The sequence below is a fragment of the Ranitomeya variabilis genome, chromosome 1 (genome assembly GCF_051348905.1).
Source record: "Ranitomeya variabilis isolate aRanVar5 chromosome 1, aRanVar5.hap1, whole genome shotgun sequence".
Taxonomy (NCBI): Eukaryota; Metazoa; Chordata; class Amphibia; order Anura; family Dendrobatidae; genus Ranitomeya; species Ranitomeya variabilis.
The window spans coordinates 314,978,813-314,990,881 of record NC_135232.1 but is presented as its reverse complement, the minus strand read 5'-3'; the positions used below and the strand labels follow the sequence as shown (position 1 = coordinate 314,990,881).

The following is a 12,069-nucleotide window of genomic DNA, read 5'->3' as shown; positions in this document are numbered from 1 at the left end:
AAAAATGAGAGAGATCTTACAGAAATCCTGGCATGTATTGCGAGCGGATTCGATTGTGGCACGATACTTACCAGAGAGGGCCAGTATTGCAGTCAGACGATCCAGAAACCTTAGAGATCATTTGGTTCATAGTCACTATAGTGGTGGGCATGTTCCCACCTTCCTTGACTCTATGACAACTAGGGTGGGATGTATCCCATGCGGCCGCTGCGTAGCTTGCCCGAACATCGAGAGAACGAGCGTGTTCCATAATTCTGATGGATCACGTGAGTTTAGGATCAATAAGAAAATAACTTGCACAAGTAAAAATGTAATTTATATTGTTACTTGCCCTTGTGCCAAGTTATACGTGGGTATGACAACTCGCCACCTTAAAACGCGGATCCGTGAACATGTCCTTGGCATAGACGCAGCGGTCTCAGTTGAGGATGTCTCCACCCTCAAAACACTTCCTCGACATTTTAGGACGTTTCATGACTGCAATTCTGGCCTTCTTAGAGCCAGGGGAGTTGATATGTTGGAGGTTGGCATTCGAGGGGGTGGCACATTCCAGAGGCTGGCCCGTATCGAGTCCAGGTGGATTTGGACTTTGGGTACGGTCCAGCCTGTGGGTCTTAATGAGTATATTAGCTATGCCCCCTTCCTTGAATAGGTCCTTTCAAATATGTTATTTGAATTATCTCTGCTCCTGTCCTTCCGTCTGCTGTTGCTGGTCTGGCTTTTGGCATCGCCAGAATCAGACTGGTGGTTTTTAATTGTTTTTAACATTTTTTATATATTGTTGTCTAGCACCTGTGGCACCTGAATAGTATTCTTGGAAGTGAACCCTTGTTTGTTTATCATCAAGAACCCTAATATTCTGTCTACATGAAGACTTTTGCAAGAAGACTTGAAAGAAATGCACATATATCGTTCTGGAGAAGATCACGTTATGATATTAGATGGTGTGGACTTCATCAGCTAATCGCATATACTATTTCTGTGCGACATGTATCATTATATTGGAGTGTTTTCCTTTGGCATTTGTGTTGTATTACAAATGATTGTTATGCCGCAGCAATTATATATTAGGCAATAATGGTATTTTCTATAATTGTGTGCCCTGCAAATTTTGGCATTTTTTGTTATTTAATATTTCATTACTAATTAATTGTGTTGTTATTCTATAGGTTAATATTGCTGTCTGCATGCATTGTTGCATTAGCGTGTTACTCTCTATCACCACCATCATTAGTCAATATATGCTGTTTTCTTCATATATGCTGTTTTCATTCTGAGTTGCCTTCTTTGTACATTTACCGTCTTACTGCCGCGGTTGCCTTGATGTCCTTGGGCGCCTGCGCGTCCTGAGTGCTGCCGTTGGATGGTTCGGGTCACATGGGGCCCCTGAGACTCGGATCTCCTCGGCTGCGCTCGGCAGCGTCAGGCGCTCGGGTCTCCGGATTTGCGCAACGTCACTTCCGGTTTCGGCATATTCTATTTCCGGTGCCAGCGCTTTTTAAACATGTCGTACACAGTGTTCCTTTGCCCCCTGACGAAGGTGTTCCCACCGAAACGCGCGTAGGGGCGGAGGCGCGTCCCCAGGCACCATTGTCTCCTGTTTTGCGGTGAGTTATTTCGGCGATTATATCAGGTGTGTTGTGATGGCTGTGACTGTCTGGCTGTAACACTCCATATTGGCTCAGCTTCAGTCAATTTCTCCTTTACCTGCAGTGATTTTCTATCACTTATTTACTTTCATACTGACTGAAGCTGTATGCATGGAAAGCTCCTGGCCATGCATTTACAGCCTTATCAATTGTAACTACCTTTGTATATCGCTTCAATAATTATGACCTATGTATTATCACAGTTTTTTGATATTCTTGCCGCAATTTTCCTATACATCTAATAGTACTTGGTCTTCGCTTCATTTTTTGTTTTATTTTTTTCTAATTTTTTATGATTATTTTGCATTTTTTGTTTTGTTTTTTAGCCAAGACCGATATATTATGGTAATATATACTATGTTGACATGGACCTGGGTATGCGCCTCCTGCTGCTTTCAGTGTTTTTCTGGTAGTGCCAATTTGTCCCTCCTTGCACCTTGGTTATGTTAAGCAATAAAAGTTTATATTTATATAAATCTTTTTTGGACCGTTATTTCATCATCCTCTTGTTGTGTGATATATCTTATTGATGATAGGCCCCAAAGGTCAATGGTCATCTTTTGGTACGGATTGTTATTTGCATTATGTGGTACCATGGTGACTAATTCTATAAGTCGTTATTTACGTCACAGGTTAACCATGACCACTGAGGATCCCATGTAACCTTGTTGAGCATATTAAGTACATCCTTGGAGTCTTTGAGATAACCAGGTACTCTTTGAACTAGTGGTTGTAAGATTGTGTCTAACCATTCTCCTACATGTTCACTGAATGATCCTATCCCTGATACTATGGGACGCATGGGAGGTGGGAAGATGTTCTTATGCATTTTCGGCAAGGCGTGTAAAATCGGAATAACAGGATTTTCAATGTACAAATACTCAGCTTGTTTTTTGGTGAAAAAAACCCTGACTGAGACCATCATCAATGATGCATTTACAAATTTTTGAAAACTCAAATGAGGGATCTGATTTTAACAAGTGATAAATATTGTTATCCGATAACATATCATAAATAGCCTTCACATAATCAGATTCCTTTAAGACCACCACAGATCCCCTTTATCCAACATCTTAATGATGATGCCGGTATATGATTTTAACTTATTTAAAGCATTGCGTTCTTTTTTTGACAGATTATGTTAGTAGGAACGAGATGTGGACTCCAATGCAAGATTCCGCATGTCCCTTTCCACATTGTCTTGGAAACGTTCATTAGTTTAAGTTCTTGTGCGCACCGGATAGAAGGAGGAACTTCTGGTCTTAAAAGTTGAAATTAAATTGGTATCCATTAAAGATCTGTTAGTAGTGTCCAGATCCATGAGACACAATAGCCATTTTGTTCTGAAAAATCCTTTCCAATAAATGCATTTGTAATAAAAAATTGTGTTGGAACACGTTTTTTCTTCTGTGAAAAAGTGTTTTTTCACTGTCAAGTCTCTGACAAATTTATTGATGTCCTTCAGGGTGGAAAAATGTTTAAATTAGTATTTATCGGAGCAAAGTTCAGACCTCGTGATAACAATCTAGCCTCTGTGTCAGACAGAACGATAGAGGAGAGATTTATTACATCTAACAAGATGTCTTGGAGTAACTCCTCTGTCGGTTCTTGAATATGGATGGAATACTTGCGGTGTATGGATTGGGATGTGAACAAGGGCGTGGCCAAAATTTTACCCAGCAGTGCACCACACTCTTTGTCTTTGTTTCTGTTTGTCAAAAGTTGGGAGGTATGGCAATTTGCTTCATCAGTACAATTATGGCAATAACAAACGTGTCTTGACTGTGTCGCCATTTTCTGAGGCCCATAACATTTTTATTTTCCAGTTGATGGAGCTGTGTGAGGGCACATTTTCTGTGGGGCGAGACAATGTTTTTTTATGGATACCATTGTAGGATAGATATGAAATTTTTGCGGTATTACATTACGGAAACCAAAATAATTCAATTTTAGTGTTTTGACATTTATTTCTGTTTATAGTTTTTACCCATTCGGTTAATTCATTTTATCTTTTGATACATCAGACTTTTATTGATGCGCAATACCACATATATGTATTTTCATTATTTTTTGAATATCTTTATTTTTAAAGGGGTGTAATTCATACTTTTATGGGGTTTTTTCTATTTTTTTCATTTTTTTACCTTTTGCTGTATTTGATAGTCCACTTAGGGGACTTGAACTTGCAATTGTCTGATTGCCTGTGTAATATAGTATTGCTGTATACAGCGAAAATTACGGTCTCCTTTGAATCCCAGGCAGAGGCTCGGTTTCAATGGAGCTGTGTAAATACAGGCATAAAGGTCTCCAACAGACCTCTGACTGTCATAGCAAACCATCGGCGTACCTCAATCATGTCATGGGGCAGCACATGGTCGCATAGAATGACGCACCTCCATGCCAGCATGCTGTTTATACTGCTTTCATTCTATAACAGTTTGACTGTTGCAGGCAGAACTCTGCTCCACTTGTGGCTGTTGGAGGCAGATTCTGGCTGTGTGTCAAATATCTGCTGGATATGGGGCAGGCTCACCCCTTGAGCCCTTTCTATAGAACAGATGTTGATAAGTGGTTAAAGGGATTTTCCAAGAATAGAAAAAATAGATAACTAAAGGAAAAAGTCAATGTAAATATATTCCTTAATACTTTTAATTAGCAAATCAAAATCATTTGTATAGCGAGGTAATCACTAAAGAATTAAAATGTACTCTGTCCTGCTGCACTAACAGAAACCTGTCCTAGAATGTTAGAAATAAAAAAGGGGGAAAGAGGGAAGGGGTATTTTCAGTTCACCCTGTGTGTGACTAAAGCCTCCATAGTATGGTGCGGTGCATGGACTCCAGCCCGGCAGTTGAGCAGCAAAGTCAAAGAGAAAAAGGGGATTCCAGCATCCGCTTGATGTTGAGATTAAAACATGACTTTTAATGATGACATTTAAAATGAAAAAATGATAATGGAAAAAAATATATTTTTTATCATTATGATTTTTTTCATTTTAAATTTTATCATTAAAAGTCATGTTTTGATCTCAACATTAAGTGGATGCTGGAAGCCCCTTTTTCTCTTTGAGCCAAGAATGTTAGGACTGGTGTCTGTGAGCATGTGCAGTAGCAAACGTTACTGCAGTGATCTGGAGATAATCTATACCATATTGTAATGACTGTGTAACAACTCACACAGGAAAATAGGTAAGACACTAGAAAACTGCAATTGACCCAGCCAGTTCCTGTACAGACTAGAGATTCTAACCCTGTAATCCCTAGCAGTTCCTGCGTGGGCTGGAATAGCCCTAACAAACTAAACGACGGCAGGTTGGACCTATGTTGCCTGAAAGACCATAGAGTGCTTCACGTTCCTCCTAAGGAATTTTTGCATTTTACCAACAGAAGGGAAGGCGTGCCGAGATAGAAAGTGACACCAGAGTAAGTTAAAACAAACTACTAAATACAAAATTAAAATATAAGGTATATGCTGCCTACTTCCTAACAAGAAACAGAAGATAGGTGCATGGTGAAAAGCATAATCAACAGAGATATAAACCCTAGCTGGGCTTTCACTGACTGACATAAATAACAGCAGTATTGCTGGACATCCAAATGAGAATATCACTAGCAGGAAATACCAACAGGGTGAAAGTACATATAGCCGCACTCAAAAGGTGATTGGGCAGACGCATGAATAAGCAAAAATACCTTTCAACCTAAAAAGACTAAAGCAAGCACCCAGAGTATCTCCAGTATTATATCAGGAACAGATGGAGGACAGCAGTGTGAGCAGCCTCTTCTTACCTCAGCACCCATAGTATCTCCAGTATTATATCAGGAACAGATGGAGGACAGCAGTCTGAGCCGCCTCTTCTTACCTCAGCACCTCAACCTCCAGTTGTTAAACAGAAAGACACGATGGATAGTAGTATCAGTAGCATCTTTTTACCTCAGCAAACATGGTATCTCCAGTATTAGACCAGAAAGACAGGGTGTCCAGCAGTATGAGCAGCTTCTACTTATCTCAGCACCCCTCGTATTTCCAGTATTAGATTAGAAACAATTAGTAGACAGCAGTGTGAGCAGCCTAAGCTTTCCTCAGCACACATGTTGTCTGTAATGTTAGATCAGAGAGACAGGGTGTATAGCAGTGTGATCAGCTTCTTCTTATCTCAGCACCCCTGGTATTTCCTGGTATTAGATTAGAAACAAAGGGTGAACAGCAGTGTGAGCAGCCTCTTCTTTCTTCAGCACGTATGGTGTCTCCAATATTATATCAGAAAGACATGATGGACACTATTGTGAGCATATTATTCTTACCACAGCACTCCTGGTGCCTTTAATAATAGATCAGAAAGACAGGATGAGCAACCCTCTATTACCTCATCATCCCTGATATCTCCAGTATTAGATCAGACGGACAGGGTGGACTGCAGTGTGAGCGGCCTCTACGTACCTCATCACTCCTGGCATCTCTAGTATTAGATCAAACATATTAATAATGCAGACCATAGGGTGCTATAGGGTGCTATATGGCAAGACTATAGTAGGAATGCAGCATTAATAACTCCAAAATGTCACCCATGTTACCACTAAATCTTGTTCAGTGTTATATAAAAATAAATCATATACTATTGCATTTAATGTTTCTGCATGTTGTTTCATAATAAATATAATTCTAGTAAATAACTTTCTTTTTATTCCATTATGACTTCTCTGGTATTTTATCACCCTCAGGTTTGCCAAATATTACAATATGAATGGTACAGAGGCCCGCACTCTAATAAAGGTCTATGGGATTCGCATTGATGTGATTGTGCATGGGCAGGTAATTTTACTAAGGATGTCAGTGCTGATGTTTATGATGCAACTTCCGGTACTACATTTTACAGCATACAGATATGTCATTCCTTAAAGGGGTTGTCCATTTAAGACAATTTATCCCTTATCCCTAGATCATTGGTGGGTGTTCCTAGGTCATTGGGATCAGTTATTCCTGTTACAAAATGGCGCGCCAGGAAGGATTCCCGACTGCTCCATACATTCTCAATGGGGCTGCACAGAGGCAATACCATAGGAAATGGAGCAGCAGTCGAGATGCGCACTGCCATCTATAATATAACGCTGGGAGCGTCACTCTGTCCGAAGCCTTTATAGACTGCGCAAGCGCAAGCGCCGGCGCAGTCTGGACCCCACAGAGTGACGCTCCCAGGAGATCGCGGTATGCGTAAGCGCTGAACGCACACCGCGATCTCCAACGGAGAAGCAGGGACGAGCCAGGAGGGTGAGTATGCAATATTTACCTGTCCCGTTCCACCGACGCGATTCCGGGCCATGAATGTCCCCCTTCTCCCGGAATCGGCGCCTGCGCAGTCCGCGCTTTCCGGCGCCATTTTCTTGAAGACACACTGCGACCCGGAAAATGGAGCAGTGGAACGGGGGACAGGTAAATATAGCAAGTGCCGGGGGCCTGAGCTAGCGGCGACTCCGGCACCTGACCCCCACAGCGCGCCGGTGTCCCCGCCTGCTCATGCCCCCAGAACAGCCGCCTGCACTCTCAGCACCACCACGCACAGCCGCCCGCACTCTCAGCACCACCACGCACAGCCGCCCGCACTCACCACCGCCATGCACAGCCGCCCGCACTCACCACCGCCATGCACAGCCGCCCGAACTCACCACCGCCACGCACAGCCGCCCGCACTCACCACCGCCACGCACAGCCGCCCGCACTCACCACCGCCACGCACAGCCGCCCGCACGGAGCACGGCCACCCGCACGGAGCACAGCCGCCCGCACTGAGCACAGCCGCCCGCACTGAGCACAGCCGCCCGCACTGAGCACAGCCGCCCGCACTCACCACAGCCACGCACAGCCGCCCGCACTCACCACAGCCACGCACAGCCGACCGCACTCACCACAGCCACGCACAGCCGCCCGCACTCACCACAGCCACGCACAGCCGCCCGCACTCACCACAGCCACGCACAGCCGCCCGCACTGAGCACAGCCGCCCGCACTGAGCACAGCTGCCCGCACTGAGCACAGCCGCCCGCACTGAGCACAGCCACCCGCACTCACCACAGCCACGCACAGCCGCCCGCACTCACCACAGCCACGCACAGCCGACCGCACTCACCACAGCCACGCACAGCCGCCCGCACTCACCACAGCCACGCACAGCCGCCTGCACTCACCACAGCCACGCACAGCCGCCCGCACTCACCACAGCCACGCACAGCCGCCCGCACTCACCACAGCCACGCACAGCCGCCCGCACTCAGCACAGCCACGCACAGCCACCCGCACTCAGCACCGCCACGCACAGCCGCCCGCACTCAGCACCGCCACGCACAGCCGCCCGCACTCACCACAGCCACGCACAGCCGCCCGCACTGAACACAGCCGCCCGCACTGAGCACAGCCGCCCGCACTGAGCACAGCCGCCCGCACTCACCACAGCCACGCACAGCCGCCCGCACTCACCACAGCCACGCACAGCCGACCGCACTCACCACAGCCATGCACAGCCGCCCGCACTCACCACAGCCACGCACAGCCGCCCGCACTCAGCACAGCCACGCACAGCCGCCCGCACTCAGCACAGCCACGCACAGCCGCCCGCACTCACCACAGCCACGCACAGCCGCCCGCACTCACCACAGCCACGCACAGCGGCCCGCACTCACCACAGCCACGCACAGCCGCCCGCACTCAGCACAGCCACGCACAGCCGCCCGCACTCAGCACCGCCACGCACAGCCGCCCGCACTCAGCACCGCCACGCACAGCCGCCCGCACTCACCACAGCCACGCACAGCCGCCCGCACTCACCACAGCCGCCCGCACTCACCACAGCCGCCCGCACTCACCACAGCCGCCCGCACTCAGCACAGCCGCCCGCACTCACCACAGCCGCCCGCACTCACCACAGCCACGCACAGCCGCCCGCACTCACCACAGCCACGCACAGCCGCCCGCACTCACCACAGCCACGCACAGCCGTCCGCACTCACCACAGCCACGCACAGCCGCCCGCACTCAGCACAGCTGCCCGCACTCAGCACAGCCGCCCGCACTCAGCACAGCCGCCCGCACTCAGCACAGCTGCCCGCACTCAGCACAGCCGCCCGCACTCAGCACCGCCACGCACAGCCGCCCGCACTCACCACAGCCACGCACAGCCACCCGCACTCAGCACAGCCGCCCGCACTCAGCACAGCCGCCCTCGGGCAGTAGAGCCGGAGAGAGAAAGATGGGAGCAACATATGGCAGAATGGAAACAGGAACAGGCAGAATGGGTGCAGCACATTACAACAAAATGGGGGCACAGGATGGGAGCAGCACATGACAGAATGGGGGCACAGGATGCGAGCAGCACATGACAGAATGATTGCGCACGATGGGAGCAGCACATGACAGGATGGGGTGCAGCATGGGGCGCAGGATGGGAGCAGCACATGACAGGATGGGGGTGCAGGATGGGGCGCAGGATGGGAGCAGCACATGACAGAATGGGGGCACAGGATGGGAGCAGCACATGACAGAATGGGGGCACAGGATGGGAGCAGCACATGACAGAATGGGGGCACACACATGACATGATGGGGGTGTAGGATGGAGCAGCATATGACAGGATGGGGATGCAGGATGGAGCAGCACATGACAGGATGGGGGCGCCGGATGGGAGCACATGACAGGATGGGGATGCAGGATGGAGCAGCACATGACAGGATGGGGATGCAGGATGGAGCAGCACATGACAGGATGGGGATGCAGGATGGAGCAGCACATGACAGGATGGGGGTGCAGGATGGAGAAGCACATGACAGGATGGGAGAGCAAGATGAGAGCAGCACATACCAGGATGGAGGCCATATACCAATATAAATGCTCGCCACCCGGGCGTAGAACGGGTTCAATAGCTAGTACTATTCTAACGGGGATAAAAGTTGCTCATGCTGCTGATTAGTGTGGGTACCAGCAAGCAGTCACCTCTTCTGTGGATAGGTGATAACTTGTTTTCACAGGACAACCCCTTTAATATCTAATTTATTTAAAGGTAGGCATACACTCTAGATCTAAATGGTGTAATACACTTTTTGTGAAAACATCTTAAAAGGGATGTCCAACTGTGTACACAATTTTTTTTCTTATTTAAAGCACCACTCCAACGGGTTTTTTTTATTGCTTTAAATGTAAGTGACCTGCTTCCTGTATGATACTCAACTTTCAGCATTTTCATCTGTTTTCGCCGCCGCTCCTGTTGGTCTTCGATGAAAAGTGACCTGCTTGCAGCGCCAGTGTTTCATGGAGCGCGGCAGAGATCACATTTCAATACAAGGTTATTAAAGCCTTATTCTGGCTTTCATAGACTTGCATTGAGAGCTTGTGACGTAGCTTGACTTCCAGCCAGTCGGAGCTACTGTCACAAGATCCCGCCTCGGGAACGGAGCGGCACCGAAAAACGTTGAAGACGCTGGAGGGTGAGGATTTACTTTGCTTAAGATGCATGCAATTGGGGCTAAAAATAATTTTTGCTACTGGGTTTCAGTGAAAGGTTTGGTTTTGTTTGCCTCCTATAGTTGCTGTATTACACTGTCTATTGCTTGCTGCAGAGTTAATGGGGTCGGCTATTATCAGATGTTTTGTGGACATGACTTTGTGCCATTTACTACTGTTATACAGGTATGACAGGTTCTTCTGCTCTTGTTAGTGCAGTTTTCCTCAGTCTGCACAGCTCTCTAGTCCACAAAATGGCTGCTGGTGACGGAACATGTGACCAGTCCATGGTAAACCAAAACCCATTCAGACATACCCGACGGAAGGAATACACCAGGACACCAATGTTGGATACAGAAAAGACCATGATGTTTATTAGGAGTAACGTTTTAAATTTTAATAAATAACCATAAATGAATATAACAACCATTATATCATGACCGTAAGACCAATTCCACATGCCACAGCTCAACAAGATGTGACCCACCCCCAAAAACCACAGAGCCAATTCTCTACCATTGAAAGTCTAAGTTAACAATATCAAGGCCTATGTCCGATAAGTGGACACAGTCCCTTCTGTATAGTCCTGGTGTAAAGCCCTCCAAATTAAGATGCCTATAAGAAAAACCGTCCAATAAATGCATACATTTTGACATTGGTTTATTAATTCTCTTCCTTAACCAATCTATAAACAAGAGGTTTGGTTTAGACCAGATCAACTTTGGGATGATTTCCGAGAACACAAAACAACTGGAATGAAAATGACATTTCAACAAGGAGTTGAAGTTTTTTTTCATTAATGCTAACAAATCTAAAATGCTCGCTTTACCTAAATCATTACCACCTAACTGAACTATTATAAGGTCAGGTACTGGCAAAATAACCAATACTTTCTCCATTTTTTCTAACAGATTAGACCATCTCATTCCTCTCATACTGTGCCACCAGACTTGCAAATTAGCTGGAATAAATGATAAATTCTATGTGTTGTTTCTTACCTTGGCTCTCTTCTGAGCCTAGTATATAAAAGAATGTCCTATTATCCGCACAATCAAAGGAACTGAAATGTGTATTTAAAAACATTAGTGAAACATCGGATCCTCTCTAACGTAGAGCTTAACCCCTTCATGACCCAGCCTATTTTGACCTTAATGACCTGGCCGTTTTTTGCAATTCTGACCAGTGTCCCTTTAAGAGGTAATAACTCAGGAACGCTTCATCGGATCCTAGCGGTTCTGAGATTGTTTTTTCATGACATATTGGGCTTCATGATAGTGGTAAATTAAGGTCGATAATTTTTGCGTTTATTTGTGAAAAAAATGGAAATTTGGCTAAAATTTTGAAAATGTCGCAATTTTCAAATTTAGAATTTTTATTCTGTTAAACGAGAGAGCTATGTGACACAAAATAGTTAATAAATAACATTACCCACATGTCTACTTTACATCAGCACAATTTTGGAAACAAAAGTTTTTTTTGCTAGGAAGTTATAAGGGTTAAAATTTGACCAGCGATTTCTCATTTTTACAACGAAATTTACAAAACCATTTTTTTTTAGGGACCACCTCACATTTGAAGTCAGTTTGAAGGGTCTACATGGCTGAAAATACCCAAAAGTGACACCATTCTAAAAACTGCACCCCTCAAGGTGCTCAAAACCACATTCAAGAAGTTTATTAACCCTTCAGGTACAATTTGTCCTGAGTACGCCGATAACCCATATGTGGGGGGAACCACTGTTTGGGCGCACGACAGGGCGCCATTTGACTTTTTCCATGAAAAATTGGCTCCAATCTTTAGCGGACACCATGTCGCGTTTGGAGAGCCCCTGTGTGCCTAAACATTGGAACTCACCCACAAGTGACCCCATTTTGGAAACTAGACCCCCCAAGGAGCTTATCTAGATGCATAGTGAGCACTTTGAACCCCCTGG

At 46.2% G+C, this 12,069-nt stretch overlaps 1 protein-coding gene across 1 annotated transcript in view; it reads left to right on the top strand.

Annotated features, from left to right (window-relative positions):
* P2RX2 (purinergic receptor P2X 2) overlaps positions 1–12,069 on the top strand; it is a 115,261-nt gene that overhangs the window by 47,903 nt on the left and 55,289 nt on the right. The window contains exon 7 of the mRNA XM_077297327.1: positions 6,371–6,461. Coding sequence (XP_077153442.1) covers positions 6,371–6,461 — 91 coding nt within the window. The remainder of the gene's footprint in view (positions 1–6,370; positions 6,462–12,069) is intronic.